Source organism: Argopecten irradians, unplaced genomic scaffold (assembly GCF_041381155.1).
Source record: "Argopecten irradians isolate NY unplaced genomic scaffold, Ai_NY scaffold_0317, whole genome shotgun sequence".
Lineage (NCBI taxonomy): Eukaryota > Metazoa > Mollusca > Bivalvia > Pectinida > Pectinidae > Argopecten > Argopecten irradians.
Window position 1 is genome coordinate 20,041 of NW_027187784.1, and position 19,002 is coordinate 39,042.

The 19,002-nt window shown below is 32.8% G+C and overlaps 1 protein-coding gene and 1 long non-coding RNA gene across 2 annotated transcripts; both read left to right on the forward strand.

The window, feature by feature from the left end:
* Positions 1-5,828: 5,828 nt before the first annotated feature.
* On the forward strand, positions 5,829-7,803 carry LOC138312433 (uncharacterized). Its single transcript, XR_011206947.1, has 3 exons — positions 5,829-5,908; positions 7,052-7,236; positions 7,478-7,803. It is a non-coding gene; the product is annotated as an uncharacterized lncRNA (long non-coding RNA).
* A 94-nt stretch (positions 7,804-7,897) lies between these two features.
* Positions 7,898-18,946, forward strand: LOC138312432 (BTB/POZ domain-containing protein 10-like). The gene is made up of 8 exons (XM_069253307.1): positions 7,898-7,908; positions 8,429-8,531; positions 9,046-9,166; positions 9,609-9,706; positions 10,146-10,245; positions 13,128-13,238; positions 13,450-13,503; positions 13,867-18,946. The coding sequence occupies exons 1-8, from the start codon at positions 7,898-7,900 to the stop codon at positions 14,127-14,129; spliced, it is 861 nt and encodes a 286-aa protein (XP_069109408.1). The 3' UTR covers positions 14,130-18,946.
* Positions 18,947-19,002: the final 56 nt, after the last annotated feature.

The following is a 19,002-nucleotide window of genomic DNA, read 5'->3' on the forward strand; positions in this document are numbered from 1 at the left end:
TTTATAATGACAAAGACTTTAAATTCAAAAAGATTACGGCAATTATCCATTCAATTTTTTTAGTTTCAAATTGTAATTCATTTATTTTGATCAATCTTTTTAACACATTGTATTTTTTTAAAGTTTGATATGAAGATAATAATTACATGTTGCTAGCCTTAATGAACCGATTTATAAATTGATATTATTTGTCTTCAAGATGCTAATTAGTCACGTGTTATGGTACAAGGATTTTTAATCAAATGTACCTAAATTTACGACGAATGCCCAGCCTAATGTTATTACAAACCGAAGCGAACTTATGCTTGGTAATATGATTAATATTTTGTATTCGTCAAAAAGAGGTGACTCTGGATTGAAGCCATAAGGAGTGTATTAGTATAGGTTCTGGTCAGCTGGTTCATCGTGGCATTACGATGATATGTAACGTGTATATATTTTCTTTCAAAATCCAGTTTACACAAAATGGTGATAGTGAGTTTTTCAACGAATTTTTTTAAAAATTATTATTTCTTTGTCACGTTTAACTTATTGAATCTGAAACTTACTGGGTTACGAACATACATTAATTTTTTTATACGTATTCTGTATATCAGTAAATGCAAATTTTATACTCGTGACGTCGTATACAACCTAAAAAATATCTTATAAAAGGGTTTTTTTTTCCTAATATTACTATCACTGGACAATATAAAAAACGTCCCTTTAAAAGCAACTGGTTAGCTGGGATATTTGTTAGATCTATGTACAACTCGTTATAGTGAAAATGACATCGGGATATACGTGTCTGTATTAATCATCATATCTGTATTATCTAAAAATGAGACACAAAAGTGAAAATAATATTGGTTTGAATAAATATCCTGATGAACCGTCATGGCAAGAATCGAATAAAAGCACTAATAAGAAGGTCACATAATAACAGAATTTTTCATACAATTTTCAGTTTAAGAGCACACCTTTCGAAACCCAGTTACTGGGAGTTTTATCATAGCTGGCATGTTATTTATTACACCATAAAATACACATTTACATGGAATATATTGTGTCAACACAAACCGACCAACGGCTAGCAATTTTTTCAAGGCTATATTTAGTGCGTGACGTAATCGATACACAACGTCACTATGTTAAACATAAAATATCATATGAACGATCACTGTGCTATACATTTGTTAAAAATTATATACTCAAAATGCTAATCAACGAAAGACAGAGACTAGATTGTCAGTGAAGTTCGGGAAGACCCTTTTTAACCCAGTACACTTTAATGGGGGTTTACAAAGAATGAACTTTACAAAAAAAAAAAAAAAAAAAAAAAAAACTTATTGCCAGTATATTTTCTTCTCTCTCTGTCAGGTGAATTATATTACCTGTACATTTACTTATCATGTTGTCGCCATAGATACACCTCTCAGGTGTACTGTGTACCGCACACGTGTCATCCGACTAATTAACTCCACAGATAACGGACGCCGTGGACAAATTTAGCTATATTGCTTGCCCTATATTGGGGCACATGATTTTTTAACACCAGAAACACAGTCATACAGCTACCTAATAATTTAATGAGACCATAGTATATATAGTTTCATATGTAGTGTATGTCTAATTTCTGTGAACACTTTTTCACACCGCGGTCGCTTATAATAAGATGATAATATGATACTAAGGATTTTTGTCTAAAATGCATCCTTGATGATATCAAGGACTTAAGTGAGGTGAAAAAGTCACGCTGGGTTTTGGGCAAGTACGACGTAGGAGCTTTTGCGTTGTGTACTGACCGTGACGTTGGGCGACGACTGATTTTCCGTTGATATCCGCCGGCGCAGCCTTTGATGTAGCTTGTGGGTGCGAGGGTTACCGTCTTACTTTCTGAAGCGTCATTTCATGAGTTGTCGTATTTTTTAACAAAAATTTAAGACATATCTTCTAAATCTTCCGTCCTTAAAGCAAGTACTAAACGTTGTGAAATTTTATTAACTTTACATTGGTGTTTCGTTGGACTCGATTTCCCGGTTCTTCTAGCGTTACGCGTGGTGTTTAGTAAGGTAAAGAGACAGTTCTCACTTATAAATCCTTGATGATACTTTTGACGATGTTGGGATATACAAAATGGGGGTGGTTTCAGTACCAAGTATTTATGAATTGGCATATATAATACATTCACTTGACTTTATATATATAATCATTGACACACACGCCATATTGCAAGTCAGCAATTTTAGGAGATTCACGTAACAGTACATTCGGGTACTCGGTAATCTGTACACATTTACATTTTTATCATGATAAAATGGTGCGTTAGTCCGATAACTATTAGGCCTAAATCAAGTTCAAAAAGTGTTAATAAAATACGGAACACGATTACATATATACAAGGATTTATAAGCATTTATAAATCCATGATATATATTTAAAGGATTTGTGCAGTCAAAAATGATAATTTCAGTTTATGCTGGAAATGGCTTTATTAGACCGTGTAGAAACCTCTCCGTGCCGCGCGCGACCGGAATAACCTGTAAACCGCCGATATCGAGGTCAAATTTTCTAGCCCTAAACCGTGTGACGTCACAATAGTCCGTGGCTTATTGCTGTACTTTAACTGATGTGCTATCACTTACATCGACGGTCACAGGAAAAGCCGATCAAAGATTTTTTTTATGATTACTTTTTGAGTGAAGTTAATCGTACAATAACTTTGTCTCGAATATAAATAACTAAAAGAGTGAAATTCGATGTTTCAAATACTCTAATTTGTGCTCTAATAGCAGGTATCTTCGTGTAATTATGAAAGAAAATCCACACAGAAATAAAAGTTTCCGATTTTTTGTCGAGGAGTTCAGCAACGAATACGCTTTAATTAAATAATATTTTCCTGTAGTCTGTATCTTTGATACATTGTGAATTGCAAAGTTTGTGACTGTAGAATGAAATTTTACGTAACAATTGAAGAAATTCTTGATTAAAGCATCAAGGATATGATGCTTGACATACGTACACACCGATGATTTATCATTACAAACATTGTGTTGTGTGTTGCTAACCGAATAAATCGAGATACATTTATTACAATACCGTAAAACGTTTCAACATGTGGTAGAAAGAATTAACTTTCGATATTATAAAAGATCTAAATATTGAGATATTAAACAAAACAAACTATTTTTTTTAGACCGTGCGGTCGCTTTCAATTTTTAATCGATATACTAGTAGATACACCGACATTATAGATACATGTATATAATTAGCCATGCCTTTGGTTTGATGGTTATGTAATACCTTGACCAGGATGTTATTTACCCGTACACAACGCCATACATCGAACTCACCTGTAATTACCTGGCCGCGGGCAATTTGCTATTCGGTGGACTATATCGGGTATTTGCTATTGTCTTACTGTCAATCAGGTTAGGACATCCGTTAATTGGATTGTGATTTGAATTATGGAAACCCCGTACATCTATGCTCTAGGTTTTTTTTATTGTCACCTCCATTTTTAGAATGAAGATGTAAAAGCAAATGGAAATAAAATATACCTGATCATACCTAGGAATACATATTACATGCATATATATATATATGTCGTACGCAGGTAAAACAAAAATGGAAGGTGTCTTATTCAGAAACAAAAATGGTTCTAAGAACTAGTTCAACTAAAGGTTTAACCTTAAAAATTATTCCAGTCTAGACTGTAATTACGGAATCGTGGCATATAGCAATCTCCAGTAATTTCTAAGGTATTAGTAAAAATTCTAAGCATGTATTTTCACCGTTTCGAATCTTAATGTACATGTATAGTCATACAAGAAGGGTTACAACATTATCACACTAAATATAAAAAAGATACAAGATATTATATCTATTTTTAATGCCTGTGAACACTGTATGTGGTTACTTTTTGGATTATACGATAAATGTTCATATATCATACTATTAAATCTCGGTATGATATACAAAACGGTCGACAATGAATATACTATTAAGGATTTAGTATAATTTTGAAATAATGAATTTAAATCTACACCTTAAATATAGGAACATATATCAGAAATACCATTGATGTATTTCTGCTTTTTAGTAAACGTTATGGATAAAGTTTCAAAGGCAACAATATAGATATACATATTATTTTCGGTATAAGTTCGGTACTGTAACTCCAATATCACATAACTGATAACCGTCCACATTTTATTTTTACTCAAAAACGGTGCCGTGTTTTCATCATCATACCATTATAGCAGAAGTTTGAATGAAATAAAAACACGGATTCTAGATATATTCATGCTAAATTTTGGGATTTTACTCGTAAAAAGATAGTGTTACATTATACTTTTTTTTTATTCCACTGAAATTTACATCATATGCTTTCTAAATCTCAGTCCAGACTGATCCGAACATCATTTTGATATCGATATCAAATTGGACTGATTATCTAATCTAAAGTTAAATATATGCTTGTTTGAATTTTTGAAGTGGTGTAAATGGAATGTTTTGAAACTGAAAATATCTACATTATAAAGCTAGAATAACCATTTACTCGAAAAACTCAAATTGTAGATCTAACGTATACGTATATATATGCTGTATACATGTATAGTACTAGGCTTACCTTGCGTCACGGCTCGGCGCGCCCGCTCGATGTAAGCGACGAAATGTGTTAATATAAACGCAGAAACATTGAATATAAACGGAGAAACATTGAATATAAACGCAGAAATAAATAAATACTGGAATTACATGCAACAAAGTAATCAAATATTACCAGAATATGATATCAGTCGTTTTATGTATATCAAATCAATTCAGCAAACCTGAAAAGCAGATCATTATGTATAACACTTAATCAGCATTTTACAATTAAAGGCAACAGCAAAATATCTTTCAAAACGTCTGTAAATAACAAATATTTATTTATTTTATGGAAAACGATCTTATTTTAATATCGTCAACAATTCAAATTTGTGAGAAGAATATACATACATGTAATTGCATATAATCAAACACATAATTTGTTTGTCATAGTTAATCCCCGTGTATATACACATATTTTACACATAACCTAGACAGTTATTCATTTGTTACCGCTCGTATCGGAACTCTTCCGAAAAAAGGTGCAAAATGCATAGCTCAAATGACGAGACGCGGGAAAGTAAACAACAAAAGATAGGAGAATAGGATAATGAGGATATATGTATTTTTAAAGGGGAAAAGAGAATTGTAAACATAAATATTTTACATGTACAATCGGCTGGCGGCTGTACGTACTGTAAGTCTCGTTTCACAAGGTAAAGTTTACCTGTGTAAGCCGTGTGCTCGGCCGTCACGGCTCGGCGCGCCCGCTCGATGTAAGCGACGAAATGTGTTAATATTAGCGCAGAAACATTGAATATAAACGCAGAAACACTGAATATAAACGCAGAAACTCTTAATTCTATCGCCGAATCTGTTAATTTCACCGTCGCATCGGAAAAGTTTGGCGATTCCCAACCTCCGACAATGTAGCAATAAATAGCCGTGATTGTGACTGATACCCTCTGTTATTCGACCGTCAGCCGTCACGACCCACGGCGGACAGAAAAATACTTAATTTTACGGCAGAAATACTTAATTTTATTAATCGAATTGGAATTCTGAGGAAAAGACTTAATATAAAGGGTTAATACTGAATAAAAAAAGCACATATGCTAATCCTGCCGAAACTTGTTAAAAATTAAGTATTCTGCCGTTATTCTAACAAGTTTCGGCAAGATTAACACATTTTGGGTTACCAGTGATAGTGGTATGCAACCTATAAAAAAATCGATTTGTATTACCTCCCTTTAATGCTGAAATTACCCACAATTCTAAATTCAATGGCAGCACTTGCTGTCAATATTTGCATTGTGTCGCATTTAAACTTGAATCCGTAAGTATTTATTAACATTTCATAAACTTTGTTTTAGAATTGTTTGACAATATATTACGATTTTGAATTTGATTACACGGATTATAACTATCTTCAGTTGTTTCGATTGTTACATCCGGGAATATCCACTATCCATGCATGATGCTGTCAGTAACATGATGCATCCAGTCATCAAGTGAGCAATCCGTGATGCTTTAAGTAGAAGTCTTCCGAAGTCTTAATTACGGAAAACTATATTATTGTTGATTAAAATATAAGAATTGTTATTTTCTATGTTCTACAAAGGTAATGAGGGCTTCAGATAATTAAGTCATTGAAGTGTGTTTCTGCTTTAGCTTTCCACAGTTCGAAAAGTAAACAAACGCTGTCACTTGACACTGACTGTCGATATAAAATACTACAGTACCACTTAGTAATTACCCAGACAAAACTAGTAACACAATTTCTTACTACGGTTTAATAACTCCCTATCGATACACGAACACTGTACGAATAGAAGGGAAAATTGGCACACTTTGATTTTAGTGACTGGTACGTATATATATATATACAAGAACAAATATAAAATTATAATCCCTAGCCTGGTCCAAATAAGACAAGACAAGCTAAATGCCCGAACAGAAATTTATTATGAATCACAAGCATAGACCATTCATCAAGCACATAAATTCATGTAAATGCTGTGCATTGCTCCACTTGAATTAAAATGTCTCAGTTGGTAATATGAAATTACGGATAACACTGCACCCCAAATAAACGTAAATTGATAACATAAACTTGCACAATAAGCAAAATAAGTGAGACAAAAAAACAAAAAATACATTTAGCACAAATACTAGGTAAACTCAACATAAACACTGGTTAACTGACATATACACATACAATATATATTAAAAGCAGTACACACTACAAAATGAAGCAGGGATGTGGGGCAATTTTGATATGAGGACGTCCAAGCCTCCAGCCACCAAGCTGGTTTTGGACTACTTGAGGACTACGTATATACGAGGAGGACACCTTCCTCTACTAAAATGTCTTGACGAATATGATTATAATAAGTGTATATATGATGATGTTGCATCTTCGCAGTGCTATTATTAATTTTTTAATTCATTTGCATTTTTCATTTGTTTGTCTGTACAGATAAGCTACTGATTGGTTGGACACAGATATGGAGCCCATTTGGTAGTCATCCCTTCATATAGTGGGATGGCTTACCGTAGACATCGACATCACAATAGACACAATTACGACAGCAACACTGATAGTGATACTGATTATTACTCCGAGACGGACGACAGGAAGAAGACCTGTATTAAACGTACCAGGTAAACAGCAGTCTTCATAGCGTTTTATATTTTAAGGCAAATCCATAATATTTCTAGAAAGAGTTCAAATCAGGAATAAGTTCTTCTTCACTTCTTAACTAATTAATAACTTATTTCCTTACTCATTTCTTACTTTCATAAAAACCAGCTGATAATTTTTGTACTATTTGATATTAAATAAATTTGCAGTTCCTGGCAGATTGCCATACATTTAATTTGCACTATTTGATATATGTTTTAGTTCTCTTGGGGCTCCAAAATCCAAACCCTGCCTTGTTAATCGTGCAAGAACCCTGAGTTTTGGAGAATACTAGTAGTAACGAAGATGGAGATGTTCATCATTTGAGTACAGGTGATGAGGAATTTGTCATGACGAGTCGGCCATCTCTTCCCTCTAACGCTGTCGGTGCCCGACACCGGGTATACCAGGGCGTGCTATGCCATACCCAGCCTGCCAGACAAGTCAACTACTTCCAGTCATATAGAAATGACGTATCCCAATTTTTCCTTCCCACCTGATATGAGTGAGGCCCAAGGAACTGGTATTATGAATCCTGGAAATAACAGTCCTCGTGTGTCAGGAGAACGTCTGACACACTGGTGGTGGACGAAACACGCTTCGTTGTAGAATCCAGATTTATTGAGAAAACATCCCAACACTATGTTAGGAAGGTAAGTTTGTGTTAGGTTGTGTATAACATCCCAACTTGAAGACTTTTTATTAAGATCTTCAATTTAATAGCTATAAAGAAAAATACAATCAAGGAAATGTCTAATTAAGTATTCAAGGTTTCTGATATTGTGACCTTGTGAACACTTGTATAATTATAATAAATTATGACCAGTCTTTTGACAATTGTTATCAACCTCTCAGTCTCAGTGAGAATTTGCGTTTTATCCTCATTTCAATTTTGTCAGGAATGGGTTTTTTTTTGCAACCATGGGCCATAAATGATGATTATGATGTGTTCATTACTGTTTCTTAAAATTCCAAATACCAGTATAATACTGTTTCTGATACACTACAGTAACTACAGCTAAACACATACAAGGGAATCAACTGTGCTACAATTTATTTTATATAAAATACATGTATACTAAAAAAGGAATAATGTGAAGTAATATAATTTCATTAATCAGTTGAAGCCATTTGAACTAAATATTTAATATTTATTTTCCTTTTTATTTCCAGAAATGTTCACTTCTCATTGGAGAACAATATAACACGTCCTAAAGATAGAGGCGAATATGAGGTAGCAGAAGTAATATCAGCAACTGTATTCCGGTCAATTCTGGTAAGATAGCAGTATTTACTTATTTACTTGAATGTAAACAGTGCATGACTCATAGAGTTTTCTTTTAATACATACAGTATACATTCTACAAAAAAGATAGTATATTGCAGTCACTTTGTCTTTTGTCAATTTCTTTTGAAATCTGCTTCATAACTTTATGATTGACTTCAAAAAAAATCATACCAACAATTATTTTGACTGCTGAAGTTTTGCATAAAATCAGACAAACTTTTTTCGGAAACCTTTTGTATGTGTGTTTGAAAATCAAAACCTATATATATATAACAATTCAAACATTGACAAACAATTTCCTTTTTATGATTTTTGAAAATTGGTAGTTGGAACAATCAGAAGGTTTTGTTTTGAAATTTCTATGCCTTAATTTTGTTATAAAGTGATACAATATAAGTTTTGAGTTTTCTAATTGGATTGGATCAAAGCTGGACTCTTGAATAAAATTGCAGTGATAAAAATTAATCTTTGCTAAATTGAAAGGTCTTGATTTATTTTATAGGAATACTACAAAACTGGTTGTGTAAGATGTCCCCCGAGTGTCACCGTTCAGGATCTACGGGAAGCGTGTGACTATCTCCTGATTCCATTTGAGCCCGGAACTATAAAATGTCAAAACCTTCGTAAGTCATATGCATAGATTTTATACATTTCCATATCATTGTTATAGAAGATTTTGACTCAAAATTATACATCACTTGTTGTTGAATCGGTCAGCTAAAGTAACAAAGTAGAGAGACTTTTCTAAGAAGTTGAAATTAAACAGTTGTATTTAAGTGTTGTATTTACAATGAAAACAAATTATATGAAATAGCTCGTCAGTAGAATCAATATCAACATATAGTTCTATATATACCATTAAGATGGCTCATATTTTGCATTTATATGCCTCAGTAATATAATGAAAAGGGGGCATGGAGTGTTACCCACTCCTTGTCACATGTCATTACATGTAGCAGCATGCAGGGGCATTTAAGACTTCTATACCTTTCTAGTTCATTATAAGGAATTATCCAAAGGATGCGCTTATTATCAAGTAATGATGGAAATATTTTGATATTTCAGGAGGATTTTTACATGAGCTTTCCAATGAAGGAGCTAGACAACAGTTTGATATTTTCCTGGAGGAGATGATTATGCCACAAATGGTTCATTCAGCACAGGTACATGTACATCATGCTGTTCCTAAAGACTCTCTGATTTCATGTCAGATTATTTTGTTTAAGTTTTATTGCAGAGCAGATAAGAGAATAGACAATATAATTACATATAGACTAGACTAGTGTGTTTCTGAATAGAGTGTTGGGCTGGATGTAAACAAATTCTGAGTTATTATCAAGGTTCAGTGTTGTTTTTATTTCACTGAAAAAAATCTAAATTTTTTTTAGAAAATTCAAGGTAAGAAATGTTTTGCAGTAGATATTGACATGCTATTTTATTCCGTACAGACAGGAGATAGAGAATGTCACATTGTAGTACTAGTAGAGGATGCTAGAGGTTTAAATATTATTTTATTACGAACAGACTGGAGATAGAGAATGCCACATTGTATAGTACTAGTAGAGGACGCTAGAGGTTTAAATATTATTTTATTCCGTACAGACTGGAGATAGAGAATGCCACATTGTAGTACTGGTAGAAGATGATGTTGTAGACTGGGACGAGGAATATCCCCCGCAGATGGGAGAAGAATACACTCAAAGTAAGCACTTCATGTCTTTGACACTAATTCCTTGGTTATGTTTGCTTAATAGAAGTAGTATCATTTTATAAATCTGAACAAAACCCATTTAATATGGAACACTTGTGAAAATTCCAGGTATTTGTTATGAACGTAACTATTCAAAACAATATCTGTGTGTTATAATATTTCTGTATAAAATGTGTAAAGAAGAAAATAGACTGTTGAGATGATTATTTTCGCGGATCAACAATTTTAGGATTTTTACAGTGAAATGCGTTCAAGCGTCCGGATTTAACTTTCGGATTGTTCAAACCACAAATCACGTGAATAGTTTTAACCAGTCGTATGCGCGTTTACCGGCTCGGGAATAGTGTCAGTCAAACTGTGGGCGGAGTTTAGTAATCAGCGATACTCTAACTGAGGGCAGAGTTTACCTGTTATAGCTGTTACACATTCAAAAACTTAAGCAATTTCAATCATTAATACCGCAACAATTTGGCATACAAAATCGTAAAATAAAAACAGCATTACATACATGTAGTCATGACCTACATGTGCATAGCCATAGTCACAGGTTAAAGTGAGTTGAAATTTGGTATTTGGTATCTTAACTTAATAATACTGTTTTATTTGAAATCGCATGAGCTAGAGAGTCGTTCCTTTATACATGTACATGTATATTCCAAACGTCATATTATGCTTTCTTGAACTACAATGGAGTGTTTTTAGCAAACTTATCATAGGTTTGAATAGAAATCTACATATTTACAAGCATACTTTTAAACATCACAGACATACTTTTAAACATCACTACAGTGGACCCGCGATAATCCGGACGCCGATAGTCCGGAAAACTCACAATCCGGACGGAAATGTCAGGGAACGGATTTCCGTAACGTTATTTATACTCACTAGTCCGGAAATTCGTATTCCGAATCCGGAACTCCATTTTGGGAATGGAACGTAATTTTCGTTAATAAATTCCCGCAATAATCCGGACAATTTGTTGTCGCCACGTGCTGAGAAAATCCAAGGCCATCTCACTCATGTGTACAATACACACTATCATTTGACACTGATCATGAGTGTGTTGTCATAACGACGTCTGCCAGGTCATAGCCACGGGCGTTTACCTGAACACCTTTCACACGGGTACATGCAGTCATGTAACGGTTCATTGGTTTTCTATAGGAGATCAAACTTCAGTGTTGTAATTGAGATACGCAATATATATTTTTAGCCACACGCTTTTTAAACATGAAGTTTGAGCTTGGGTACGGGTACGTATGCTGTAGATACCTTACTTGTTTCGCATGCAGAATATATCGATATGAGTATCAGGTACAATAAAGTGAGATAATACTTACAAAATTAATAAGAATTTTAAATGTATGTAAATCTATTCGAATTCATCGTCTGTGGTATAAGATATAAAGGCTACGGCGCCCGGCACATGCCATAAAGATGTGTGACATTGTGCACGAAGTTAGACGTGAACGGGCGCGTGGTTGTTACACACGTCTGTAAGTCAGAAAGCAAAGACTTGTAGAGATTGTCATTAAAAACACACATTATACAAAATAACAATTATATGAGTTCCTAAAGTGTTCACAACTATTTGTTATCATATTTTTTTTTGATGCCAAGAACGTAGATGATATTGATCTTTGGTTACTTAGGCAATTTGCCGTACGACAGATCAAGAGTTGGATACGTAGCTATATGCATACTTGGTATACAATTAACTATTGCTTTAGGTTTAGTATTTTGAAAAAGAAATACGTTTATTTATTATTCTTAACGTAATGATATATAAATACCTATAAAACATAACAAACGAAGTATTGATTATAATACACGTATATTATATAAAAGCCTGTCATCGATTACAAGGCCAAGGGCAGTAACTCGTACGTGACAATTTAATTGACTAAGAGCACGGAATTCGGCAGTCCGGAAAACTCGTAATCCGGACGGTTTAGACTGGGAACGAAGGTGTCCGGATTATCGAGGGTCCACTGTACAATTCATACAACTAACAATTAGAGATGGGATGTTTGCTTCCGGATGTAACATCTAAATTAGACCCAAAAAATATGTCTGTTTACCGTCCCTAATTTTTTAGCCCCGGCCCTATTTTTTCTGTTCGTGAAAGGATACTCCTATTTTAAAATAGTTTTACTCTAGGCCAATCTGAGCTGTTTATATCTTCTTTCTTCGTCAAATCTCCAATTAGAGTGAAATACACTAATGTTTAATAATTTTATTGATAAATAGGAGCCTTATATCTTTTAAACATACATATAAGTTGGCCTTATATATACAGCTACAACCGTGTATGTTACAGGGAACGTTTTACGAAGCTATCCAGATATGGTGGTATTGCTTTTCGATGGTTATATGGTACAATTGAATTCAAAAACATGTTTGAAACCTTTTTGTCGCCAAGTGTATGCTAACAAATCTTTGGTACAAAGGTGTGACCAAGTCAAATCAGTATATCCCTTTGAAGTCAACATTGTTTGCGCTACACCACATCGAGTCTAACCAATCGAGGCAACTTCCAAGAGTTTTCATTGGCTGCCGTAACAGAATGTTACAACATTTGAGGGAGGAGTCTAATCCAGACGTTTGAACGCAGTTCACTGTAGCTTACCGTAAAAAGAGACAATCACAGTTGTTTTAGCACTTCTGGATAAAAAACATTTGCAGCAACTAAAATGTTCCACAAAATAATAAAAGCATTCCCGCAAAATATCCTGTTTATTTGGTATTTTGTGATTCATTAGATAGATTTGACTTTTCTATGTGTTAACTGATTACATACTAATACCGGTATTTATTTGTTTGTCATTTATAATACCGGTAATTCATATTGTTACCTGTAATTTTTATTCCAGTTATCTACAGCACTTCCATGTATAGGTTTTTCAAATACATAGAAAATAGAGATGTTGCCAAGCAGGTACTGAAGGAACGAGGACTGAAAAAGATACGGCTTGGCATTGAAGGTGTGTAACAAGAAAATTAATAAGTTCCCTTCTGAAACAATGTGCAAAATTATAAGATGTAAGAAAGTGAATATTAAAACATGTTGTTAGTCTAAGAAACATTAAAATGAAGCAAATTTGTATGGTTAAGATCTGTGGTTTTAATGATGCTGAAGCCTTTCAAATATTTTCGTTCATTTGTATCCTTTATCACATGTTCTGCTGGTTTCAGGGTACCCTACCTACAAGGAGAAAGTAAGGAAACGGCCAGGTGGCAGACCAGAGGGTAGGTCAAATGAGAAGCAAGCTAATAAAAATACTCAAATGATTACGCCCATGTTATATATTTTGAGTTTAATATTTGCAATATAATAAATAATATTGTTTTGGCGTTACTGATAATATGATCTGATGGTTTTGCCATAAACTTGAGTATATGATAATGTATTGATTTGACAAGTGTATTTTCGTAAACTATTATAAATAAATGTAAAACTATATTCAGTATTTTTAAAGTATTTTCCCACTAGTGTCTATATGTAGAAAAATAAATTTTCATTAATGATTGTGATTGCATATTCTATGAAATATTGTTTGGAAATTTCAAGGCAGTATAACTTCACTAACAGAATTTTGATTGAAATTACAGTGATATACAACTATGTGCAGCGACCATTTATTCGGATGTCATGGGAGAAAGAGGAAGCCAGGAGTCGACATGTGGATTTTCAGTGTGTCAAGAGCAAGTCAATCACCAATCTGGCCGCAGCCGCAGCAGATACAATCCAAGACCAAGGATTGGTCCAGCAACAGCACCTGCAAGATGGAAGCATCAACGTTATTCCTCCCCAACCCTCCCCCTCAGAGCCCTACCCCGGGGTCCAAATCCCTCCTGAGGGGGACGCAGAATGAGGACCCTGGACGTTTGACATTAATACAACCCAAGGTTGATGATGTAGGTCAGGACGCCAATGTATTCCATAGCAAAGCCTGTACTGGTATACTATCACCCTACGTCACATGTTCTACTGGGCTTGTGCACTGCTTTCACAAATACTTGCTCAAACTAATCAAAGGGACAAGAAAGAAATTATCAATTAGATGATATCCTATTGACTTTTGTAGCAGGATAGCATGTAAAATTTTGTTATATGCAGTTAATATGATCAATGATAATCATGCTGATTGCGATATTTAATCAAAATATGATTTTTTTTTCTTCAATTGAAGCATTTAAGAAATATATTGCCAAATGCACCATTTTGATTTTAAAATACTTCCACCATACATTATTATGGTGCTTTAATAGCGCAAGCTTAAGAATTACTTCTATGAAACCAGCAATGTTTTTCCATGGAAGCCTGATCGTGAGCATGGTGTCAAGAAGTGTTGTGATTATATTGTGCTAATTGTAATTGTTTCTCGCCTTCAGCAAATCTTACATGGATTGAGAAATTTTAACCTTTTAAGGTCATTGGTTAGCAATGCTTGATCACATTAAAAGAAAAGTTCTATGTGCATATCAAGTTATTTGAACATTCAGTGCTATCTTTGGCGCCAGACAATAGTTCATAACCATGGGATGGTGACTGTGTATAAAGGAAAGTTATTTTCTTTTTCAAGATTTGAAAAGAACGATATGAACAACAACACAAAATCCAACTGAGATCATCAGGATTTATAAATATTTGTAAAACACTTGTATCATACCCATTATCAGGTGTATTTCTCAATACATTATAACAGTATATTATATTAAACGTTTTAAAGACATTTGTCTGACATAAAACGATAATACTTAACCCTTTCTGTTAACAAAATATGTATTGATATTTAAAACTGATGACCTTCTGGCAAAATTATCACTAAACCATTTATTGTGTTCTTAATTACTCGCATTAAAAATCATCATTGATTGTTATAAATCTATTATGCACCAAATATCGATTGTAGAAATCTGAGATTCCAATATTAAAGCTTGAAGTTGATTTCATTGATTAGCAATGTAAATAAGAAAATATTGGCTTCAGAAACAAATTTATAACAAAATGGCCAGTTTTTGACCTGTTGGTATTAAAGCTAATATATATAAACACTAGTGTGTGTATGTATGTGTTATGTATATAATTTGTTATAAACCTTTTGTTTATTCATCAAAGCATGATGAAGCTCAAAATGGCTGTGAATTGTATAGATCGTCTCTGTACATTGCTTTCCTCACCTCTTAATAAAATGATTACTAGTAAGCAGAGATAGGTTATGAAATAATGTAAAAATAAAGTGTATACAGAAATAATAGTTCGATTTTCCTGCAGAAAACATGTAATTAGTTTTAAAAAAGTCAAAATTAAAACTACTGCCTAAAATATGTAAATATCAACAGGTAGTTAAATCTTGCTGCATTTGAACAAATCATCTTGAATATATCTACTTGGTTTTGGTGACATATATACACTGTAGTAGTAATTATATTAATTATACATTATATATCCAAAGTCTTGACAACTGCATACAATTCCTAATATTTGCTTCTTACATTCATGTTTACAAAGTATAATTTATAATTAAACATGATATTTTCATTATGCTTGAAGTATACTTCAAATATTTAATGAATATGCATTTTGAGAAATCCATATATGATTTCATATCTTTGCCATTTGTATATCATGTTTCAAGTTATATTATTGATATTATGAAACCTTTCTGTTTATTCTGAAAATTTCAATGATGATAGAATGATACTGATTCTGATTTCTAAGGTAGACTTTTATGGCACGACATAAGATGAAAAGCTCTATAAATTCCAGTTGTCCTTTCCCATTTCATATATGGAGTACTATATACCTTGTAATATACATACTCTTCTAAAGTCAATGTCAACATCTAAGGTGATATAATTAGATCTAACATCGTCTCTGACCTACCTAACCAGTACAACGACCCAACTATCAATTTATAAATTTTACTAAAAGAAACTGCAGTGTTACACTTTTGTACATAGTAATATGGAGATCCTGCAGCACTGGTGCTGTGTGATTCTTTGATAAGTTTGTTGAAACCCTAGTTAAAACCGTCTAAACTGCCATATTAGTGCTGGTAATTCAAACAGGGTATATTGTCGGTTTAATGATTTGCACTTGTGTTATATTCATTTACAATATGGATACAGTATTTAGATTGGCATGGTTAGATTTGAGTAACATAAACCAAAGTAATATATCAATATACATATATCACCTTTATATCATAAAGATTTTAGGACATCCTGGATATTTTTTTTCCAAATTGTTTTATTCCTTTAATTGTTATACAGGTTTAATTAATGGTTTTGATAACAGTACTGAAGGATTTTTTTCCGGTCACAGTACAAATTGAAGAAGTATTTCCTATTATAGCTACAAGTACCAGTTCTGTCAGAAAGAGATAACTTCCTGTTAAACTTCCTATAAATATTATTTTGATATTCAACAGGTATGACAGTCATATATTAATATCTTTTAAAGTAAAACACCTATTATAGAAGAGATAATAATGCTTGGCGTTTGAGTTTTAACTGGGTGTATTATTGAAATATGCTGGTCGACCAAGTTCTAAGTGCTTTACAGAGGAGTTAAATAACATTATGTAAAATCATTTACATTTTTGTATTGGCTTGGTGAAAGCTATGCCTTGTGATGACCAGCTAGAAATGTGATAACTATGCACCTGTGTGGCACATCCTTTGGCTGGTATACATTACATATTTATTGAGGAGAGAAATTCAGACATATTTTGTATTTTGGATATTTTGCATATGTAATTGTCATATGAATAGATTTTGTAAGCGTTGATGATGTGAGAACGACAACTGTTTGTTTAAACATGTGATATTGTCAGTATAGTGAGACACAGAATGTGTATTTTGAATCATTTTGTTGTCATTTATACAACTGATAACCAAATTATCTTTTCAAAGACTAAATATATCACTTTTCATGACTAATTTCTTAAGGCTATGATTCACAATTATAAATTTAGGTTTATTCGATTGGTATCTATTTTAAACGGCCAACTCCACCTACACATTTCTTTTCAAAATAGGTTCTGAAAAATTAGATTGCTTGCGGTCAATGCCTAAATAATCTGCATCTGAAAATAATTTGATCTTCAGTAATTTGTAGTATGGGATATCATATGTTTGTTGCAAAAAGTGGCTGGTTCTTGGTAACTGGAAGCTTTTGTTGGTTGTGTACACTAGTAATGAAACAAAATCCTTATCTTTATGCTTGACATGATTGGATGTATGATATTGTTTTAATTTTTGTGTATTCATGTTAAATATTATTTTGAAAGCTATTGAATTGCTTAAAATGTATTTAAAAAACTAATACGCACATTATGATATTTTATTAAGTGTAATGATAAGTAAAATCTAGAAGAATGCGATCTGTAATATCTGAGATATGTTTTCTTTATTTGTAAAAAAAAATAGATGTCAAGAAATGTCTAAATGTTATGCCATTGCCCATGGATTAAAATGGATAAGAGGTTGATTTTACTGAAAATACACACTGTATTTTGATTTGTCGACTTCCTAATTAAAACCTTTGATGTCAGCCAGGGTCATACAATTTTATTACAAGTTAATACATATGTATATAGATCAAATAAGCAAAAGTTCAATTTGTCAAAGGTGTTGATGGTATTACAGGTTTATGATTCATTTAGTGGGATTTGTTTTATAGTCGGAAATGCAAAGATCTGCGTCGCATGTTATGTATATGATATGCGTATGATGCTATTTTTACATAGCACTCAATACGCATTAAACTAGAACACCAGACATTCAAAATTTAAGTTCTGTGTGAAATTTACTCTCGTTGTGGATGATGGCATTTGTGACTGTTGCAATCAAATAATGGATATAATTGTGTACCAAGACAGTGTAAAATTAATACATTGTCTTATCTATCATGCAATTCCAATGGGTAAATAAGTATTTATATGGGGATGTGTTACAAATAATAAACAAGTTAACTATAGATTTCTTCAAACATTCCAAAACACAAGAAATAATAGTTCCCAGTGATTCTGACTCTTTTGATATAATTTTTAAGTCTATTAAAATAAACTCTGTTTTTACATCACTCGGTTTTCTGAGTTCAACTAAAAAAACAAGCAAACTGCATGTACAATGCATCACACATTTGTAGTATTTGGGTAGTAGGCTTACGGTAACAATGTTAAGTTATGATTCACTCTTATATACACTTTGTTAGTTTGTTTTTCGTTTTAAAACAAATAATACCACTGGTGTATTGTAATTATATGATGTAGTATATTGAAGTGTTATTCAAATGCCGGCTTGCATTTTCTGTGCTGTCTGAGTAAGAACGATGAGGTCTAAGAATTTTGAATAATTGTGTTCATGTTTATGGGACATTTTGACTGTCAATTTCTCCAAAGATACTTCCTTTGTTTAATGTTACTAGGAATAAGGATACTGCTGTCATTCATGTCCAGGTGATATGGATAGAAATATTTATTGAAATTGTGTATATGTGATTATTTTGTTTAAAGCAATGTAAAGAAATGTTATTGAGGTGTAATCCGGTAATTTTTATGTACCAGCAGATTTTTGTCGCACAACTTATCTAAGATGTAAGCAAATATTTTACAGTTTTTCTTAGATATTTTGAAGAATTTGCCAGATCGATGCATCAATAAATATCTTTTTGATAAATCTTGGAGTTTGGTTATGTCTTTTCATTTCAAGCTCAAAATAATACTGAAAGTAATTTTT

What these genes read in the sequence shown, in the direction of transcription:
- LOC138312432 (XM_069253307.1), top strand. An exon ending in AAATGGTTCATTCAGCACAG is followed by an intron (nt 9,707 to 10,145) that starts GTACATGTACAT and finishes TATTCCGTACAG; the next exon opens with ACTGGAGATAGAGAATGCCA. An exon ending in GCCAGGTGGCAGACCAGAGG is followed by an intron (nt 13,504 to 13,866) that starts GTAGGTCAAATG and finishes TTGAAATTACAG; the next exon opens with TGATATACAACTATGTGCAG.